The sequence below is a fragment of the Crocuta crocuta genome, unplaced genomic scaffold (genome assembly GCF_008692635.1).
Source record: "Crocuta crocuta isolate KB4526 unplaced genomic scaffold, BGI_CrCroc_1.0 scaffold36, whole genome shotgun sequence".
NCBI lineage: Eukaryota > Metazoa > Chordata > Mammalia > Carnivora > Hyaenidae > Crocuta > Crocuta crocuta.
In genome coordinates, this window is record NW_027532203.1 from 12,943,553 (window position 1) to 12,967,034 (window position 23,482).

At 36.7% G+C, this 23,482-nt stretch overlaps 1 protein-coding gene across 1 annotated transcript in view; it reads right to left on the minus strand.

The window, feature by feature from the left end:
- DCC (DCC netrin 1 receptor) overlaps nt 1-23,482 on the minus strand; it is a 750,532-nt gene that overhangs the window by 622,350 nt on the left and 104,700 nt on the right. The window contains exon 3 of the mRNA XM_077777558.1: nt 4,259-4,543. Within this exon, the coding sequence (XP_077633684.1) occupies nt 4,259-4,543 (285 nt within the window). The remainder of the gene's footprint in view (nt 1-4,258; nt 4,544-23,482) is intronic.

The following is a 23,482-nucleotide window of genomic DNA, read 5'->3' on the forward strand; positions in this document are numbered from 1 at the left end:
GTTAATATATACAACTGTATACATTATATACAATATATATTATGTTATATATTATATATTATATATATTATTTTTCCTTTAAATAATATGAATTTTGAAATGGTTTCTGTTAAAATGCATTTCAGAAAATAAATATTAGAGACAAAAATCATTCAAAATATACTTTAGTCCAATTTATTCCATTAAAAGCCAATGCTTCTAATTGCACAGATATTTAAGGTTCAGGTCTGTCCAAGACCCAGAGTCATTTAATTGCAGTTAAAGGAATGAACAATAGATTGGATTACCAATTGATCAATTCAATTAGGCCATTAAGAAAACTGTAATGAGTTCCAATGTAGGGGTCAGTTATTTTAGTCAACCTAGTACCCAAAGCAGATTTATAATTCAGCAATTCAATCTGCTCCTTGGCACTCAGATGTCATGAGAACAAAATAAAGTGAACTTGACAATCCCAGTGGCCCCTCAATACCTCATACATTCTCCATCACATACAAGCAAATGCTTTAAACCATCACACTCTTACTTAGTATTATATTATCAATATTTCAAAACAAAACCCCTTTACAACAATTTAATACTAATTTACTCTATTAAATTACTCTGTTAAAAATGTCCAATTACTGACAAGCAAGAATTCAATTTCTGCCTTAAAACATTAATCAACACATTAAGTTAGATACCAATTTCCCTACCTTTGAATGAAATGAGTAATTATTCATTTAATATGGAAAGTATAAAGTGTTATGGGGAAATCTCATTTAAAAGTTTGTAATTCTTCTTGAACACAACAGTATCCAACACCACCCCCAATCTCAGGGAAAAGTGCCACTATCTAGATTTTACTGAGCCCAGACTCCATCCCCTCCCTCATAATCTGTACCTGTTTCTGAGACCTATCCTTAATGAAGATCTCCTCCTTCATCTTCATTTATGAATCCTGCCTGATAGTACTTTAGTAGCCACTTTTGGTCAGTTCTCTCCAGGTTAATGCTCCAAATTCTACCTTAACTCCCTTCTGCCATTTTATCTTCCTTACTTCCAGTTAGTCCCCTCCGACACTTCCTGTGTCCTATGACCCAGGTAAAAAACTAAGTGCAGGTCCCCTGAAAAGCTATCATATTTCTTTACTCTATGCTGTGCAGATGCTATTCTTTTGTCCTGGTGTACACTTCTTTGCTCTTCATAATTGGCACCTGGTGTATGTAATGCCACTGTTACTTCTTTCACAGCACGGTCTGCTTGCATTGTCTATTTTCCACACAACACTATTGCTATCTTAGGGTACAGTGTCCCAAGTCTGTATTCCTAGCAAACAGCATGATGGCGGGTACAAAGAATTCACTGGGAGTTTGTTGAATAAGGTATTTATTTATTTAGTAAATAAGCTGAATCCGCTTATTGAAAGGCAACATTTCAAAACAGCTATTTGATTCTTAGATTCTGAATCTAATAGAACTCAGCGACTTGGTGATATTGGGCATCTTATATATAAAAAGGGCAACTTTTATTTTATATAAACTTGGATAAGGACATCAAATTATATATGATTTAGTACTAAATAACTCTCTACACACATCAGCGTTTCTATTCAAACTCATACAAAAACAGATGACTTCATCAGTCAAGATGGTAGTTAGGTGACCACGAGAAATATATTGTTTTTAAAGATTGGTGACCATTTAGATACCACTTTAATGCTTTTAAGTCATGTTAATGCTTTGATGGTTTTCTATTTTAATTGACTCCATCTTACCTAATTAAATAAGCATTAGAATAGAGAGTGGGTCATCTATGTGTGTAATTTATACTTCCTCCAATTGGTACTTATAGAAAACAGAAATTGATTCAGAAGGGATTAGCATGATTTTTAAAATGAGAAAACCATAAATGGCAATTAAAAGAGGCTTGGATTGACCATCTATCTATTCATTCATTCATTCATTCATTCATTGTCTCATTCAATTTTGTACTTGCAGTGGATTTGTGTATTTGACCTCTAAACCAACTAGCAAACTCAAGGATAAGTGAAACAAACATGCTCCTTCAGCAGATGCTTTATGTGGTCAATAGCATACAAGACAGGCTTAACCAAGTATGACAATGTGTGTGTGTATTACCTCAGCTCATAAATCCTTTTGGAAGCTAATACTGAATTCATAGAACTTGGAGAAAATTTCTCATTCTATGTAATGATTTTTTTTAAATTCCAGAGGTGCTTGCGTGGCTCAGTCAGTTGAGCGTCCCACTTTGGCTCAGGTCAAGATCTCACAGTTCGTGGGTTCAAGCCCTACGTCAGGGTCTGTGCTGACAGCTAGCTCAGAGCCTGGAGCCTGTTTCGGATTCTGTGTCTCCCTCTCTCTGACCCTCTCCTGCTCACGCTGTCTCTCTCTCTCTCTCTCTCAGAAATAAATTAAACACTAAAAATATTTTAAATAAAAAAATAAAATAAATTCCAGTTTCCATTCACATAAAAATGCCCACACACCTCCAAAGTATACAAACATTCTCTTGAGTTTCACCAAATTAAACAAGATAAAATTTGGCTTTAAAATAAATCTCCATGGATTAGAATGCAAATGTGTTTTACAAGGTGAATAAATCAATGCAAAGGGTGATCTGATGCTAATGTCTCTGTGTCTTTCAAAACTTTCCATTTCAGATTTAATATTTAATCAGTCCAACTTTATCCCTTAATACCACTGGAAAACAGACTTTTCACACATAGTAAAATAGCCAAACATAGTCTTGCCAATTTTCTATGTGACTTAACCTAGGCTTCCCATCTGATCGACTTAAATACATTATTAAGGATATATGAATATAAATAATTAAATTTTTTGTGTATCTAATGGATGCCTAAATTTATGGATGTGTTGGGAACAAATGCTACATAAGCATCTGTCACTGTCTAGTGGATGAAAGGAAACTGGTGCTGATGGCTATTGACACGTTTAAGTCCGTATCCCTGTGACTGATGGAGGAGAGGGTACACAAAAGAATTAGAAGAGGTGTCAGAGATGTCCTTATCATAGTACCTGGAAATGTTCAAATTGCCAGTTTGCTTTTGAAGTGGACCCAGGAATGCTACCCTCTCTGAGCTGAAGGACCTGTGATAACTGCACACAGCATGTGGAGACAAAAGCCAACATCAGTGCTTTGATAGGAAGTCTGTCACAATCACTCAAGTGTGTGCCTTCTTTGTGATTCTTACAAGTGAGTCTCTGTAACCCCTATAGTGTGATTAAATGGAAAAGTAGATATTACATAGGAGGAGATGGTAGCAGTTATTGGAAGAGAAGAGATATTAGAAAATATCCAGTCTAGCCAGTGGTTATTTAGGAGAAGAAATGGAGACCAACGTCTTAGATTTGGCAGATAAGAAAAAGGAAGATGAAAGATGGAGAGAAACAACTTCCTTTATCATAATATCAGTCACACTTTATCGTAATGACTTACTTGTCCATGTTCACCCAGCACTCTAACAAGCCACACTCTGTGTCATCTTAATCACTGCCATATTCCTATACTTGGTCCACTGTTTCTCGGAAATGAGTATATGAATTGATGAGTAAATGAATGTTCGATATTAACCTGGGGAAGTTTCTTAACCTTGCTGAAACTCCCTTTAATCTTTTGAAAATGGGGATAATAATAACTACTTCTTAGAATGTTATCAGAGGAAAATAAAATAATACACTGAAAATGCTTAGCAGTGGGGGCATTGGGTGGCTCAGGAGGTTAAGCATCTGACTGTTGATTTCAGCTTAGGTCATGATCTCATGGTTCAAGGGGTGAAACTCGTGTTGGACTCTGTGCTCACAGCTCAGAGCCTGGAGCCTACTTCAGATTTTGTGTCTCTGTCTCTCTGCCCCTCCCCCACTTGTACACATTCTCTCTCTCTCCCTACCCTTTTCTCCCCCTCAAAAATAAATAATAAACTTTAAAAAATGCTTCGCAATGAACTTTACACAAAGAATTGTATATTAATAGGATGAGTGAATACATACAAAAATGAAGCCAAATATAAGGAAAATACCTGTTTATCCACAAACTTCAACACTGGGAAGAATAAGAAATTTTTTGGCATACCCTCATCTAATGACTTACTTAGGAAGAAGGAAAGAAAGGAACATAAAACAAAACTCCAGAACAATACGGAACTTAAAAAAAGTTACCAAGTATTTGTTTAAAGGGAAAATTGTTGTTGAAACTACTTCAAGAATATAATTCTGCTCTTTATTGAGCACAGCAATACCTGACAAAATCCTGACTTCTGCTTCGTTTCCTGTTCTTGAGCTGGCTGGATTCCGGGCTAAGCATCGATAGATTCCAGTGTCCCCAGGTTGAAGTCTGCTGATCTGCAAGGCTCCAGAGGGTAAGACTACCACTCGGGAATCACCTGGGATGGGAATCAGGTCTTGTTGGTTTTTTTGCCAGTGTATTGTTGGCATAGGCTCCCCAATAACTTCACACTTGAGTAGCACTGTGTCTCCCATAAAGGCCGTGACAGATTCTGTCTGCGATAAGAACCTCAGTGGTCCTAGAGGAAAAACAAAGAAGGAAGGACAAATGTTTCAGATAAAGTACAACAATCACCAATAAAATGTAATCACACCTGTACTCCTTATAGAAAATTGCATTTTATATTGTGTCCAATTTCATCTCATTTGCTCTCTGTATTTTATGCATCTGACTTTACAATAGTTTCTGTGGCTAAAAATTGATAAAGCTATTGCCATAATCTCTAGAAGCTTACTATTTTGTTATTATTTGTTCATAAAACAGCCTTGTAAAATAAACAGAGCAGGCAAGGTCATCCTAATTTTATACATGAGGAACCTGCGGTTCAGAGAAGTAAAATTCCATGTGCAAGTTTCAACAATTCTGCAAATAAGACCTGGTTCTTTTGAATTCTGGTCCTATGTGCTTCCTAGTACATGCCTTTGGAAAAAGGATTATGAAGTTATGGAGATTCATGAAGGACTGGCCATACTGCATAGCCTAGAGAAATTTCAAGAAAGATAGGTGGCATTAATAACCTATTAAAGTAACTGAAAACACTCTCATATGAGTTGACTGCTTAAGGTAAATGATCATTAGTATTTTCAAATTATGGTTGTGTTATAATGAGAAAATGAATTAGACTAGCTTGTGTTTCTAGCTTGGTTGGGCCACCTACTCTGTATGTGTCCTTTGGTAACTTGTTTCCTTTCTATGGTCTCTGATATAAGAGCCAACTCAACTCACACAGCCACTGTGATGTCCATATAGACATCCATATAGAATAACACATGAAAAAGATGCATTCATATGGATGATTAAGCAAATGTCAGGGAAAAGAGAAATGACAAAACTAAAATTAATTAATCATTACTGAGCATTAGCACAGTGAGAGGAACCTCCTCCACCATGAAGTACATGAGAAGGGCAGAAAATATTTTGATCCTGACCTCTTGAAGCCCCCTTCTTGTGAACAGATGGATATTTATGACCATAGTGCTTTGACCATGAAAACTTTTAAAAACTGATTATAAACACATTTGAATGAATTATGACATGACTGATAAAACATTGGAGATTTTATTTTCTAGAGTTAATTTAATTAAATGATTTTAAATTCTTTGATTCATGTTTCATTCATTACAGTTATATTGCAATACTTTTATTTTCATTTTAATCTTATTGGAAAATTTCTGATTATGTGTGCATTTCACAATAAAAGTTAATTCATTCATCATTTTGGGGTTAACCTCAAGTTTTTCTGATCATATTTTATGTTACCATGATTTTTTTTAATTTTATAGATTTGTTTTAACCAAGTCAAAATTTTCTAGGTCCAGGTCTAAATTTTACCAATAAGTTTTCCATCAATATGTGGTCAATAACAAATTCTACTTGTATTCAGTTTGTACTATTAGTTTTGTCTGAGGCCTATTAATTCTCAAAAAACTAAATTGCCCTACAATCTGATAAAATTTTTGTTTCAGTTAAAGACGGAAAGGCAAGATGACTTAGTTAAAACATCGTAATTTAATATGGGAAACAATCAGAAAGGCTATAGAGAAATCTCCTTCTGTAGTTGAAAGTGGAATTTCATATCTCTTTCAGGGATTAGAATATGTGAACCACAAGATAACTGAATCTATGAAATAGGAAATTACGTCAACATTGCATGTGGAATAGGTAGAAGCTGCCAAAGACTGTTTATCACTCCTTATGTCTCCACTCACATTAATAGACCTACAGATCTATAGATGCAATATTAAGTTTGTTCTTTAGGAAGAATGATTAACCCGAGGCCATGTAGAACCATTCATACTTGTGCAAATATTAATTTATCATTCAAAATGTATCCCACACATAAGGCACTAAAATTACTCATCTGGATCCCCAGTTAAGCCTCTAGAATCTGGATCCATTCATCTGTTTATCTCAATACTACAAATATGTCTACAGGGGGCGCCAGATGCATGCATAATTCTATTTTTATTTAGTTTCCAGAATTAATCTAGAGCTATGCTGGATTTACCACTAAGTAAAGACAAAAGGAATCTGTTAACTTGTGTCCTGGCTCATTGTTCAAAGTCCAATTTCTACACTCTTTGTAGTGTAGTGTCTAGAGTCTATTCAAACGACATACATTAATCTACAACCAACTGGCTAAAGTATAGATTTAAAGCATATACTTAAACCGAAAATGGTTTGTATAGACCACACAAGGCAAAATTGTAAGGAATAGTTAGCCAGATGCTGTGAGGGTTATTTTTTTTTATTTAATAATTTTCTTCTTGGCCTCCACTTCTAGTATTTTGTTTTGTACTTAAGTTAATATAGTAGGGAACAATTTATCTACACATACAAATTATATGCTTTATGCAGCACAGGTAAGAATAAAATATTTTGAACAAGTTGATAAAATATCTGGATACTTACATATATTCAACTTTATGGTCTTGTATAAGTAATACACATTGGGTAAAGCTCCCAATACCTATTTTACATATAAATGTCTGTGGTGATCCAAAAACCCACTTACTAAATTCTCAAGTGTAGAATAAAATATTAAATGAAAGGGTATAAGTATACCTTAGGGATAGTGTGGGTTCAATTCTAGAATACCGTAATAAAGCGAATATTGCAATAAAGAAAGTCAAATGAACTTTTTGTTTTGCTGGTTCATTAAAAGTTACGTTTACACTGTATTATAATCTAGTAAGTGTGTAACAGCATTATGTAACATACTTTAATTTAAAAGTACTTTACCGGTAAAAAAAAAATGCTAAGCACCATCTGGGCTTTCTCCAAGTTGAAATCTTTTTCCAGTAGGAGGGTCTTGGAGCATCCAGGCCTCAATGTTAATGGATGCTGATTGATCAAGGTGGTGGTTGCTGAAGGCTAGGGTGGCTGTGGTAATTTAATATGAAGCAACAATGAAGTTTGTTGCATTGACTTATTGTTATTTTTACAAACGAGTTCTCTGTAGCATTGGATGCTGTTTGATAGCATTTTACCCAGAGTAGAACCTCTTTCAAAATTGGAGCCCACTCTGTCAAATTCTGCTGCGGCTTTTTTAATTAAGTTTGTGTAATATCCCAAATCCTTGACTTTCATTTCAACAATCTACAGCAGTGAAGACCAGGAGTAGAATTCATCTCAAGAAGTCACTTTTTTTGCTCATTCATAAGAAGCGACTTCTTATCTGTTGAGTTTTATCACAAGATTGAAGCAATTCAGTTACATCTTCAGGCTCCACTTCTAACTTTTGTTCTCTTGCTATTTCTATCAACATCTGCAGTTACTTCCTCCACTGAAGTCTTGAACCCCTCCAAGTCATCCATGAGGGTTGGAATCAATTTCTTCCAAACTCCTATTAATGTTGGTATTTTGACTTCTCCCCATGAATCATAAATGTGCTTAGTGGCATCTAGAATGGTGACTCTCTTCTAGAAGGTTTTCAATTGACTCTGCCCTGTTGTATCAAAGGAGTCACTATCTGTGGCAGATTTGGCCTTATGTAATGTATTACTTAAATAATAATACTAGGAAGTCAAAATTACTCTTGATCCGTGGGTTGCAGAATGGGTGGTGTGCTAGCAGGCATGAAAACATGAATCTTGTTGTGCACATCCACCAGAGCTGTTAGGTGATTAGGTGCATTGTCAAAGGGTAGTAATAGTGTGGAAGGAATTTTTTTTTCAGTGCTGAATGTCTCAACAGTAGGCTTAAAATATTTAGTAAACCATGTTGTAAACAGATGGGCTGTCATCTAGGCTTTGTTGTTGCATTTATAGAGCATAGGCAAACTAGATTTAGCACAATTCTTAAGAGCCCTAAGATTTCTCAGTATGACAAATGAGCACAGACTTCAACTTCAAGTCACCAGCTGCATTAGCCCCTAACAAGAGAGTCAGCTTGCCTTTGAAACCTTGACTTCCCTTCTCTAGCCATGGAAGTCCTAGATGGCATCTTCTTTCAATAGAATGTTGTTTTGTCTACATTGAAAATCTGTTGTCTATTGTAGACACCTTCATTAATCATCTTAGCTAGAACTTTTGGATAACTTGCTACAGCTTCTGTATCACCATTTGCAGTTTCTCCTTGCATTTTGATATTATAGGAATGGATTCTTTCCTAAAACTTCATCAACTAACTCTGAACTTGCTTTCTAACAGCTTCTTCCCCTCTCTAAGCCTTCACAGAATTGAAAAGATTTAGGGTCTTCCTCTGGGTTAGGCTTTGACTTAAGAGAATGTTGTGGCTGGTTTGACCTTCTATTCAGCTGTTAAAACTTTCTCCCTCTCTGCTGAGAGAGGGCTGTTTTACTTTCTTATCATTTGTGTATTCATGCAAGAAGTACTTTTAATTTCCTTTAAGAACTTTTCCTCTGCATTCACAATCTGGCTGATTGTTTTGGGCAAGAGGCCTAGCTTTTGCCCTCTCTTGGATTTGGACACACCTAACTCATTAAGCTTAGTAACTTCTAGCTTTGGATTTAAAATGAGACATGTATGACTTTCCCTTTAACACATAGAGGTCACTAGAGGGTTATTCTTTGGCCTAATTTCAATATCTTTGTGTCTCAGGGAATAGAGAGGCCCACAGACAAGGAGAGTGATGTGGCCTGATGGTGGAGGAGTCAGAACACACAGAACATTTATAGATTAAGTTTGCCATCTTATATGAGTGTGGTTCATGGCACCCCAAAACAACTACAATATAACATCAAAGATCACTGATCACAGATAAGCACAACCAATCTAATAGCAATGAAAAAAGTTTGAAACATTGGAAAAATGACCAAAATGTGACACAGAGATGCAAAGTGAACAACTGCTGTTGGAAAACTAGGACCAAGAGATGTGGGTGACACAGGGTTGCCATAAACCTTCAATTTGTAAAAAATACACAGTATCTACAAGCCCAAGAAAGCAAAGTGCAATAAAACAAGGTATGCCTGAACTTGAACTTACACTCAACAACCAGTTCCTTTATGTAAACTTCAACTAGCTAGAAGAACCATAGACAGGACATAAAATTGTATATTTATATAATTATACTTAATGAAATTATAATATTCCACATGTTTTTTTAAGTGTGCATGCTACGATGATTTCAGATTTTAATAAATGAGGTCAGAATTGCATCCTATTTAAAAATTAATGATGTAATAATGTTTGAAACTTTCAAATAGTTGATTATTTGACACAGTGAGAGACTATAAACATAATTTGTAGCTTTTTCTTTTTCTCTCTGCAAAGCAATCCCAGCACATCAAAACACAATTGTAAGTTTACAAGGCTCTCTATGGCTTAAACTAATGCTCCCAATATTGTACCGAATTTTAACACTCACATCTCTTGGTGCTGTAACAACCCAGCAACAGTATTAAAAAAGAAGTTATAGGCTATCACTTTAGTACTATATTTTCAAAGCATGAGTATGAGCACGTAGTAATGAACATTAAACTCACTGTAACTCGTAAGAATGAAATACAGTAGTTTTGGAACAGCCATTTAATGCTCTAAGGCAATACAAATGATTCCCATGCTTCATTCATACAGAGATACAAGTGTAATTTAACTACATTCTCATGAAAAATGGCTACCTGGTCCACAAGAGTCTTTTCCTGAAAAAAGTTTGGCTCAGACACATCTGATCCACTGTAATCAAAGCACAAATGGTCTTCCTATCTCTACCCTTTTCTCGTCCTAATATATTCCAAACATAGTAAAAGGTCAGTGTTTCTAAATCACCGAAGTTTTTGTTTCACTTAAGAAACTCCAATGTCTCCCAAATTTTCCAGTATATTCTTATACCCCAAATGCTGGTACCCAAGAATGTAGCACAAGGCACCTTCAAGGCTCATCTTCCACAACTCCTGTAAAATAATTCTTGGATCTATTGAACTGGTCTACTCCCTAAATCTGGCTTCCTCTTAATTTTGTTTCTCATATCTCCACTAAAAAAACAAAACACAAAGCAAAAACAGACAAACAAACTAAAACCTTTATCCTTACATCTACCTATCTAAATTGTGGTTATTCTTAAGATACTGATTCAAGGAGCCCCTGGGTGGCTGATTTGGCTAAGTGTCCAACTCTTGGTTTTGGCTCAGGTCATGATTTTACGGACCATGAGATTGAGCCCCACTTTGGGCTCTGCACTCTCAGCACAGCATGGAGTCTGCTTGGGATTCTCTCTCTGTTGCTCTGTCTCTCTCTCTCTCTCTGCCCCTCCCCTACTCAGGCATGCACACTCTCTCTCTTTCAAAATAAATAAATAAACTTAAAAAATAAAAGGTACTGACTCAAAAAGAATTCTGTCTCTCTAGGCTTGCTTACTATAAATCATCTTACAAATCTTTGAAATTTTTACAGCACTGATAGCTTACAGATAATATGACAAAGTCAGTTGTATCAATAAAAGCCTGAAAAGTGTTTCCATGTTTGTATATGTGGTTTTTATTTTTCTGAGGGAGGGCATTTTATTTTATGTCTCCAGAGTATGTCAAATATCTACTGAAAGAAAAACAAAATACACAAATATTTGCTGAGGCTCTATGTGCCTCTAAATGTTTCAAAAGAGCATTGCAGACATCCAGATGCTGATAGCTGCATTTGAGTGTTGGTTCTACAAGAATCCAACATACTCAGCGGCAGTATGGGATGCTAAAGAACACATGGGTGCCAAATTCCCTAGGGTCATTTCTATGCTTCACCATTTAACCAGCTGGATGACGTCAGACAAGGTGTCAGCTTTACCATTTACCTATAAATCACTTAACCTAATCCTCACAACAGCCGTGTAACTGTGTCTCTACTTTACAGATGGAAGTAGAATAGGAGCAAAACTCATTCAAATGTTTACAATATGATTTTGAAAAAAATTTTAGTACTGAATTATTATACTTCTTAAAAGACCTTGTTTCCCCAACCCATGGAAATGTCTAGAGGGGAGTTTCTTTTATAGATCAGTACCCCTGCACTCCTCAACCACCGAATTGGGTAACATCTGTTCTTGAGTAAGTACATTCTATCCTGGATTGAATCCTCAGAGACGAACTTCGACCTGAAATACTACACTATGAAAAATAGCATACAGGCTTTTTTTTTTTTTTAACATTCATTTACATTTTTTTTTTATTTTTGAGAGACAGAGAGAGACAGAGCACAAGCAGGGGCAGAGAGAGAAGGAGACACAGAATCCGAAGCAGGCTCTAGGCTCCAAGCTGTCAGTACAGAGCCTGACATGGGGCTTAAACTCACAAAGTGTGAGATCATGACCTGAGCCGAAGTCGGAGGCCCAACTGACTGAGCCACCCGGGCACCTCCAGACTTGTTTTTTATACAAACTTACTTTGGGTGCTTTCATGGAGGTGCTTTCACTGTTAGTCTTGGTTCTGGGAAAGGCTGTTTCCAAGAATGAATTGCACTCACACTTCCTTTACAGTTAGTGTGGCCCAGGATGATACAGCAGCTTTAACTCATCTAGCCACACCTGGACTTGCTGGAAGTGTTCCCTACCAGTGAACTTGTAGGTTCACATAATATCTGTACCTCTGTGCATTAACAAAGGCCACCACTTATTCCAGAGGGATTCATTTAGGAACTATTAAAAGGAGAGACCATACTGCTTTGAATGTGGAAAAGTCAGATACGTATGGGAGCTCCATTTTATCTCCTGTCTTAGAAATGGTAAACACAGCACTTATAACTCAGATTTTAGCAGTTCCTAATAGTCAGCAAAAGTGTCTGGGCTTCAGTATCAGAAATCATATTGATGTTGTGGGCTGCCTGGGTGGCTCAGTCCATTAAGTGTCTGACTTTGGCTCAGGTCATGATCCCATGTTTGTGGGTTCGAGTCCTCCATCAGGCTCTGTGCTGAGAGCTCAGAGCCTGGAGCCTCCTTCAGATTCTGTGTCTCCCTCTCTCTCTGCCCCTGCCCTGTTTGTGCTTTGTCTCTCAAAAACTAAAATAAGAATATAAAAAATAAGAAATTTTATTGATGTCAACTACCCTAATTATAGTTGTACAGTAAGCATTAAGTATTGTTAGTAAGAAATATACAGCCATTACGCAAGAACCATGGAGAGATGGATCTCACCCTGTTTATTTTGGTTTTTGTACAAGATCCTTCAGTTATCCTTTAGTACTAATTTTAACACTAAAAGGATTCATTAAGGGTTCATTTATGTATGTTACTTTGTTAATGCTGCTCCAGGCCTTTTAAACAGCCATAACCAGGGGCACCTGGATGGCTCAGTCGGTGAAGTGTCCGACTTCTGCTTAGGTCATGATCTCACGGTTCATGGGTTTGAGTCCTGCATCAGGCTTTGTGCTGACAGCTCAGAGCCTGGAGCCTGCTTCAGATTCTTTGTCTCCCTCTGTCTCTGACCCTCCTCTGCTCATGCTGTCTCTCTCCGACTCCCAAAAATAAATTTAAAAAGATTAAAAAAATTTAAACAGCCATAACCACAATTCTTTTCTAAAATGTTTACTACCTATCCATGCAAAGAGTGAAGGTTTTACTCTTTTAAGCCCTTCACTAACACAGCACTTGAATATTTGGGATTTCACAATGCCAGTGCAGTACCAGAATTCTCCGTTTCTCAGAGAGGCCTCCCCCTAGCTTAGATAGACCCAATAATCTCTAGAAGACTCCTTTGCACCGTTTACTTGAATTGTAGTGAATTAACTATGGCATTAATGTGATAACCATCTTCCTGGCTAATCTGTAAATTCCACAAAAGCAAGACTAGGTCTGTTGTATTCTGTACTCTGTGCACTTAGCACAGTACATGGCCTATGCATCTATCAAATATTTTTTGAATGAAATATGCATTATCCAAAAAATAATCTGCTTAGGCAAATATCACAGGCTCTAACCACTGGGAAGTCTAGGAAGTACATCAATGGCTAGGGAGGCATTAAGAGAAGGAGAAAGTATCTCTTCCGGGGGACTTATAAACTTACATGAAGTCAAACCATAAAGGCTATCATTTGAAAAGGGATTGTGTTCGGAGGATAAAGAAGCTATGCCTAGTGCATCCATGACCATTTTTACCAAACCTTATAAGTTTAAACTGTAGACGAGTGAAATATATTTTAAATGAGATTTCCCCTTCCTTCTTTCCAAATCAGTGTCCCCGGGAACAACGCTATCAGTGGTCCCCGGGCCAGCCCACTCCAGGCTGGGACAGCCTGGGCTGTGACCACCACCATCAATCAGATTCCAGCCAATACCTATTTCTTTGGGAGCTAGGCAAACCAAACTGCTGGCTGTCACAGAAGCAGTAGAAACGTTAATAGCAAAAGCAGCAAACATTTTTCATTTAGGCTTTTCCTTTGTGATGCTAAAAAAATGAGGTAAAATATCACCATGGCAATGAATGAAAAGCTGCTAAATCTGCAGGGACATCAAAAGTGTTAGGCTCCCAGAATTAAAATAATGAGAACAATAGTCTCTCTGGACCCTTCCACCCATGCATGCACACACCACATAGACAAGGAGAAATCTTTCCATCGGATTCAGACAGTCAGAAAGTTTGAATATCTTAGACGTGCACTTTTTTTCACTGAATTCTAAACTACTTTGGTTTTTAAGAAAAAGTAGAAATGAAGCATTTCACAGTCCAGGTTTATACTAAGACTCTCTGCCTCTAGGGAGGCCTCCCCTCCACCCACACACTCCTCGACTGGGCCTATTCCTTTTTAAAAATTCTAATCTGGAAATGGCACATTCTTCTGATTTGCCCTCTAGCCTCTTTGGCAGACTATCAGGATCCCCATCTCCTCCTGTGGAAGGTCTAATTATTAAGTAATTAAAATTCATTTAATAAAAAGAGACTTATCAATGGGGGGACAGACTTTGGGGTTGGAAACATGCCTCGCTTTTAAATATTCAGCAATGTGGTGATATTCTATACCTGCCAGAGAGCTGCTGTAAATGCTTTGTTTGCTCCAAATTAAAGCCTCAGGGCTACCTTCCTTCAAAACCAGGACCTTGATTGCCCTAGTTTAACTCACATTTTAGCCAAGGGGAAGAAAATAGAGGTAATCCGAAGAGAAGTTCTCTAAATTTGGTCCTTCTCAGAAGCCAGAAGACCAATAAAGGATTTTTAGAATTTGTTATAAGCATATTTCTCCAGGTATGTTCCTCTGAGAGCTATCGTTTTGCTTCTTCTTTTTTTTTTTTAAGCTTCATTTTCATTGGCAAAATTACAGACTTCTAGGTAGTTGGCTAAGGAGCAAGTTGCTTGCCCATGGCATTGCAACACAAACCTAGTGAGCATGTCTGGTGTATGCCAGTCACACTCACCCAGTGTGTGATCTTATAAGAAATATCCATGTGGCTAATTTGTTGAACCTCAGAAGGATGGTACAGAAGAAATATGAAAGGAAAAGGAAAATCATATAGGCAAATTACACAGTTTATCTGCCCAGCTCTGCAAAATGAGCACACAATAAACTCATCCTCTAGACAAAAAGTAGTTAAGGAGAAATGTCATAAAATAAGTGTTTCTCAGAATCAGCTTTGAGGTCTGTCCACTATAAATGCTCTGAAGGATTGATACTCTCCCAATCCTTGAAGACTGATTATACATAAGACTTGGAAACAGGTGGTCATTTTGGATGTCCTGTAATCAAGAGCCAGTTTGAATGATGATCTATCATAATCTCACCAAGCAGCTATGTTGGACTCCTGGCCTTCAAATCCATGGTGTAATTCAGGATTCTCTAAACCATGCTTCTTATTAACATTTCTAAGGCCTCTGGTAGCCTACATCGTGCCTTTATAAGAACTGGGAAACCGTGATCTTTGAAGGAATGTTAAAAAAATGTGTTCCATAGGATCAGCCAATAATCCAGAGCTGGATTTTAGCTCCACACCCCAACTTTTCTCTGTAGACTGTTCTCAGATATGAATTACACCCATGTACCATCTACCCTGCTCTTCCTGATTTCATTATCAGCAATCAACACATGCGTGATTCAGCCCCTTTATATCTTTTGTTAATTTCAGGGTCAACAGAGGTAGATTTGGGAAGCATTTTCTAGGTAGCATTTAATAGCTTTTCCTTCATCCACCTGAGTTATTATATAATATCTATTTCTCAGTACAAGATTAAATAATGAAGAAAGCTTTACCACCTTTCCTCTAACTTGCATGTTATTATCTTCTTGGATATAGATCCTTCATAAAATCCAATCAAATTATATTGAATATCAATGTCATTCCATATGAAGGTTAGAAAGAACCCATTTTTTATAGAAAGAGCTATAAAGCAATCCCTGTATAGTAGTGGTTACCCTTCCTCTTAACTGTACTGACATGTCTCTGATGACTGAAAATGGTCTTTTACTGGTATAGATGTATTAAGCCAAGTGAAAACTCATATTTATAATGCAGATCAATTAAGAGTTGTTTATTTATTTCACTTTACTATAAGATTTTCATATAGTATTTAATGGGTTTTTTAAAGGACAAATTTCTAATGTAGAAAAATGTTTGTTACAAGTCAAAAACTGAAAATACAGTTGACTCTTGAACAAATGCAGGCATTAAGAGTACCGATGCCCTTCTGCAGTAAAATATCAAAGTATAACATTGGCTCTCCAAAAGCTTAACTACTAATAGTCTACAGTTGCCTGAGAGCCTTACAAACAACATAGGCGAGTAACACATACTTTGCATGCTATATGTATTATATACTGTATTCTTACAATAAAGTGAACTAGGGAAAAGAAAATGTTATTAAGAAAATCACAAAGGAAAATATTTTTACAGTATTGCACTGCATTTATTAAAAAAAAGAAAAAGAAAATCTGCATGTAAGTGGACCCGTGCAGTTCAAACCTGTGTTGTTCAAGGGTCAACCATATAAATAAAATAATATAGCACTTTAAAAAAAATTTTTTTTTAATTTATTATTTCTAGGAGAGAGAAAGAGAGAGACAGCGTGAGCAGGCGAGGGTCAGAGAGAGAGGGAGTCACAGACTGAAACAGGCTCCAGGCTCTGAGCTGGCAGTCAGCACAGAGCCTGACGCGGGGCTCAAACCCACAAACCGCAAGATCATGACCTAAGCAAAAGTCAGATGCTTAACCGACTAAGCAACCCAGGCGCCCCAATAATATAACACTTTAACCCATTAATCTTGTAAAGATTTCAAAATGACAAGCAACAATCCTTCTGAGAGTATGAGTTACCTTTGAAAAGTAATTTGGTTTTGTGTCTCATAACAGTTTAATCTGAGAACTCTGCTTCTAGGAATCTATCCATAAATATATGAAGAAAAAAGCTAGATATGTAAAATGATTCAATGTATCATTATTCATATAGGGAAGGGTAGAAAATGGGCTAATTGTACATCTGATAATTGCTTAAGCAAATTATTACATATCCACTGTCCTTAAAATTATACAACCATGTAAAATTATATTAATACACACTCTTAAAGGTGAGAGAAAATTATTTTACTTTTTTCCTAAAACACATATCTTAAATCCACAAAAAGAAATTTTGTTAATGATTCTAATGGTCTCTTCAGTGTATTACATTCAATTGCAAGCTACTATTCAAAAACATTTATTTCATGAAGAGATGTTTTCCTCAACAGGCATTGACAATAACTTTATTTTCATTTTCTTCTTTGCAAACAAAATTCTTATTATAAAACCTGAGATTGGTTTATAATCAATAGTAGTGAATAATTTTATAGAATTCAGGCTTAGGCTTTCCCTCAAACTTAAATCTCAATATGTATGGCTAATGAATGTTTACAACATCCATGAAAGTCGATTATGAATGAGGCTAATATTCGTTGAAACTACTTGTAAATTGTACTTAATTGAAAGTAGGCAGATTGGAGGCACCTAGGTGGCTCAGTTGGTTAAGTGGCCGACTTTGGCTCAGCATGATTTCCAGTTTATGGGTTCGAGCCCCACATCGGGCTCCATGCTGACAGCTAGCTCAGAGCCTGGAGCCTGCTTCAGATTCTGTGTCTCTCTCTCTCTCTGTCCCTCCCCTGCTCACGCTCGCTCTCTCGCTCTCTCTCTCTCTCTCTCTCAGAAATAAATAAAACATTTAAAAATTTTTAAGAAAAGAAAGTAGACAAATCATCCGAATAACAACAACAAAAAACCCAAACTCTTAAAGTTGTATATTTTGTTTTATATCATGTCATTGACATCATCCCTTTCCCTACTTTATTTAGTTTCACCTGATAACCCTGCCATGAACCCCTTTCACCACTGATTATATCATCTAATGGGGATTTCCAAATTATTCATTCATGCACTCAGTCAGTCAGTTTGATGATTACTTGTATATATGAACTTGGCTGGGCCACAGAATACCAGCATATTTGGTTAAAGAATATTCTGAGTGTGTCTCTGAGGATGTTCCTTGGGATGGGTTAACATCTGAATCAGTAAACTGAGTGAAACAGCCCTCCCCAATGTGAGTGAAGACCTAGATAGATACTCTCTGCCTGTCTTCAAGCTGAACATTAGTCTCCTCATGCCTTCGAACTGAGACTCATATGGGAACTTATATCACCTGCTCTTTTGGTTCTCAGATTTTTGGACTCAAACTCAGGCTACACCATTTGCTCTCAGAGATCTCTAGCTTGCCAAGTGCAGGTCCCTGGACTTCTTAGCCTTCTTAATCACATGAGTCAACTCTTTACAATAAAGAAACAGATGACCCTTGAAGAACATAGGGGTTAGGGGCACCAACTCCCTGCATAATAAAAATTTCATTTATAGCTTTTGACTTCTCCCAAACTTAACTACTAAATAACCACTATTGACCAGAAACCTTACTGATAACATAAAGTTAATAAACACATATTTTGTATATCTATTATATACTATAGTCTTACAATCAAGTAAGCTGTAGAAAAGAAAATGTTGCCAAGAAAGTTATAAGAAGAGAAAATACATTTACAGTACTGCACTTCATTTATTTAAAAAAAATCTGCGCATAAATGGATGTACAGAGTTCAAACCCATGATGTTCAAAAGTCACATATTCTACTGGTTCTGTTTCTCAGGAAAACTCAGACTAATATAATCTGTCAACATTCACTGGATACCTAATGTGTAATAGGCATCATCCTAATTGCCTAAAGCATAAAGTGACAAAATGAACAATTAAATTTAGCTCCTTTCCTCAAACAGCTCATAGTCTGGTAGGGAGAGCAAATACATAAGAACAATACTATGTAAGTACACTGCACTGTGGAATCAGAGATGAACCAATTCTTAGTAATGCCTGTTAGAAAAGGAATACTGAGAAAAGAGATCCAGAAATGGTGGAATATGAGCTGGGTCTTGAATTATGAATGAGGTTTCAACAGGCACCCAAGATCCAAAAGGACACTCTCAACAGAGGAACAACGTGGGGGGAAACAGAACAAAATAAAAAACATTGAACCTGAAGACCACAACATTTTTAGAGATGGCAATTCAGTAAATAATGAAAAAGCATGAAGGCTTCTTTCAACTGTTTTTTTCTACTATACAAGAGACTGGTATTAAAGAGAGTTTCTTTAATTTTATCATAGGTCATGTGTGTTTGACTACAAAAGTACTATAAGCTCTATGAGTGCAGAATCAGTAACTCCTATAGGATTACTCCCCTGGTACACAGTAGCACTCAATAAATATTGGCTAATCTCCATATTAATGAGCAAAAAATGACAGTGGTGTTATATTAACACATTATGTTATATAAAAATTATACCATTTTTATTTATGTTAACATACAGTTACTAATAATTCACTCCTCTGGATTTTGGAAATTCAGAGAAGTATGAGATTCACAGTCAGCATATTTCATGAGTGAAACATGACAAAGCCCCAATAAGAGTGAATAAGCAGAAAAGCTTAGTAAAATATTATCCCATCAGTTTCAAAGGTTATTGAAACAAGTGTCTATTGGGTTATCAGTGCTTCAAACTTTCAATTGAGCATATTATACAAAGGATTAAATTGCCTTCTACTTGTCAATCTATTAACGCAAATACTTACTTTTGTTAGTACCAGTAGCACGTATTGAGTGCATAGTAGATACTGTACTAGTCATAGTGATATAAAGTATGGCCTTTACATGGCTGGAAAGGGCCCTGCAAAGTTCCCTGACAATCTAGTTTTACTTACTTGCTTGGACTTGGTAGGACCACCCTCCTTCCGGTAAAAATGATGTTTTTTTTCCTGTCAAAAATATGCATCTGAGTCCTATATTCAGAACTTGTAGATACAGACCAAAAAAAGAGAAGCCAAAATGGAATAAATTTTCAATTCAAATAGGCATCAGAGAGAGTAATGTTGCTTGATAGCTTTATTTCAGTACATAATGGATTAAAACTAATTTGATAATAGCTAAGATTCACATCAAATATATCATAATGATTATATTTTCTCTCTCATAATTTAAGAACTTTGTTTGCCTCTCCACAAAATTCTGTCAGTAACATAAGAATCAAGAAACTCCAGCAGAAATAATTTAGATTGAAAACTTCTGATAAATTTATGTAATTTTTATTTTTATTTGGAAGTACCTACTGTACCTACTGGGAGAAAACTAGAGCTAATGAAATGCCTTTGTATGCCAGTCACTTGCACAATAAAAATGGAAAGCCAAAGTATTTTAGCTTAACTGCTGAATTTGTGTGATTTCTACCTTCTCTACTGAGACCCTGAGCAAATAAAAACTTTATAAAGAATTATCAAATTTTTGATATCTTTGCCCAGAGTAACCAAATATATCTGATACAATGAGTCATTCAAGGGGGTGGGGGAGAATGTTTGACACCTACATTCATGGTTTGGGATACGTCTCAGAGTCATCTAAATCACAGTTAACTACAAGTGTCTTAAATAATCATTTATTCAGACTTAACTGTTTTGCACTTATTCCCCAGTAATCATTTGGCTGTGAGAGAATTTCAGTAAATGAGAGAATGTTAAATCATCCTTCATCAAAATCTTTCACTTGTGGACTCATTCTCCCGGCCCCTCATGTGTCATTTGTTAATTGGACCAAGGAGAAAGATGAAAAAGGGGGCGTGCCTGAGTAGTCACAAACACATTTTCCCCCTGATTCTAAGGGGGCCAGAATGGGGAACAGGTGTATGTGGTAGGAAGCAAAATGTTCCTTAAGAATAGCTTTAAGCTTCAGATGCCTGGGCAGCTTAGTCGGTTAAGTAACCACCCGGCTCTGGACTTCAGCTCAGGTCATGACCTAACTATGTGTGAATTCAAGCCCCACATTGGAATTCTCTCTCTTCCTCTCTTTCTGCTCCTTCCCTTATCTCTTTCTATTTCTCAAAAATAAATAAACACTAAAAAAAAAGAATAGCTTTAAGCCTCAAGTATTAGTATACTTGCACAGTTTTTATAGAATCAGCAATGATATTACTTCTAAGCTGGTTTCTTGATCTTGCCAGATCTTATGAACTATGAATGTAAAAAAGAAGCATTGAAGTACTAAAAATATTTCTAAACAAAACAAAACAAAAACAACAACAACAGAAACATGGCTCTTTAATAGAGCATGAGCTTTGAAGAATGCAAGGCAAGAAGGAGCCTGGGAAAAGATTAGACTAGAGATGTAGGAAGGGGTAGATAATTCAGCTATCTTAAACCATCTCAGTAAGTTTGGACTTTATTTAAACTACATGGAAAAATTACTGAGAGATCCTGAACCAGGAAAATGAATGATTGGATTTACATTTTTTGGAAGATCATTCTGGCTGTTGTGCAGAGAATATTTGTAGGTGTAGGGTATTAGGGAAGGAAAAGGTGGAAATAGGAATCTTAGAAATGTCACAGTAGGGGCACCTGTGTGGCTTAGTCAGTTAAGCACTCAACTCTCGATGGATGTCAGCTCAGGTCATGATTGCCCAGTTCATGAGATCTATCCCCACATTAGGTTCTATGTTGACTGTGTTGAGCCCACTTGGGATTCTTTCTCTCCTTCTCTCTCTGTCACTCCCCAGTTCATGCTCTATCTCTCTCAAAATAAATAAATATTTAAAAAAAAAAAAGGTAACAGTAGTCTCCGTGAAAGAGAATATGGCTTGTGTTGGGAAAGGCAGAGTCCAGCATGCCATCTCTCGACCCTATGAGGCTACATAAGAATGGGCCTAAGATGTTGAACGCCTCCTTACCATAAGATAAAGAGCCCATACAACTTGTGCTGAGTTTATAGCCTAGAATGAGAATAGTTTTCCCTGTTTTAGGCTCAAGGAATACTCCTTTGTTTTGCTTAAGTGTGTATGCCTGTGGCCTTCAGACACATTCACAGATCTCAGTATCTAAAACTCCACAGGGGAGGGATTCCGGTCCTTCTACTGCTGTGCAAGAGCAGTGTGAGCAGGCCAACTGCCCTGCATCAGCTGCCAGGGAACTACAAGCCTGGGGTCTGACACCCAGGACTGGAGATGAACTCTGTCTCTTCTCTATATGAGCAAAGCACTGTTCTAACTACTGCTTGACTGTGTTGTAATTTCCTTGGCAAGTCAGATACCAAGATGCAGTGGGCAGCATGTCTGGAGTCCTCCCCTGGGACTGATGACCAGTGCAGAGTGTTCTGCTCCACAGCTTGGGCAAATGAGGTAGCAGTGGGAATGGAGAAAAAGAAAGATCAGGTATATTTTGAGTCATGACTTGAAGGACCTGTTGAAACCTGAGTGTGGTTTGTAAGGGAAAGGGATAAGTAAAATGAGCTCAGGTTTCATAAAATATTTAGGTTGTGATGGAAAGAATTTTGCTTGTGTTAAAGTGAGTCAACTGGGGTGGTTTGGAGGAAAGTAACAACAAAAAAAGATACTTGAATAAGAGATGCTGTACTAAAAACTAAAGTAAGAGATAAGCTCAGTTACTGTATATAAATCTTGGAATCTCAAGAATGAAAAACCTAGAAAATGTGATCATCAAAGTTCTTTAGGGGCACATGGGTGGCTCAGTCGGTTAAGCGTCCAACTTTGGCTCAGGTCAGATCTCACAGTTGGTGGGTTTGGGCCCCGCATCGGGCTCGGTGCTGACAGCTCGGAGCCAGGAGCCTATTTCGGATTCTGTGTCTCCCTCTCTCTCTGCCCCTCCCCCACTCATGCTCTGTCTCTCTCTGTCTCAAAAATAAATAAACTATAAATTTTTTAAAAGAAAAAAGTTCTTTGTATTTATAAAATTATATAACTGTGATTTTCTATTTAAACAACTTAATATGTGGTCAGACCAATATGTAACCCAATTAATCTAACAGACCCANGACACCATTAATCATTAGAGATATAGAGGCAAAATCAACATTTCTCATCACTGCCCACATAGAGCCACCAATCTAGTAGAAGATGCAGCACTCATTACACATTTACCATGAACTCATAATAGAGGGCCTACAAATAAGTTTGGACATTTATGGTTGACAGGAGCTAATAAAATTTGCCTGAATTTATAAAAAGTGACCAACTCAAGTTAAATTTGAACTATAACCATGAATAAACTCTCTTATAACTTATTAAGCCTTTTAAGTAATTTAGATCACTTACCCTGATTTATTTTGACCTTGTAAACAGAACGCTTGTTCTTACTGGCTATCTAAAATACCACTATTTTAAAGTCATACAGCTTTCAACACAAAGAAGATCAAAAGTATAAGTTTAAAACAGCTAGATTTATCCTAAATGTTGCCAAGTTCTTTAAATTCACTTTGAAGTTTACTTTCTTAGAAGTAAACTCGTTTTATGTATTTTACCCTGCTCTTGGCCTCAGCATTTGAGAATTTGAGACAGTCTTTAGAGTGATTTACAGATACTCCTACATCAGAATGATGTCTGAGACACATATTGACATTTTACTGTAATCTCCATTTGTCCTTTCCAGAAATATGCTATTGAACTTAGATCTAGAGCCATCCAGGAAGATGCCATGAAGTCCATCAGTCTGATGCCTTCATCTGATGACTGATGTGTGA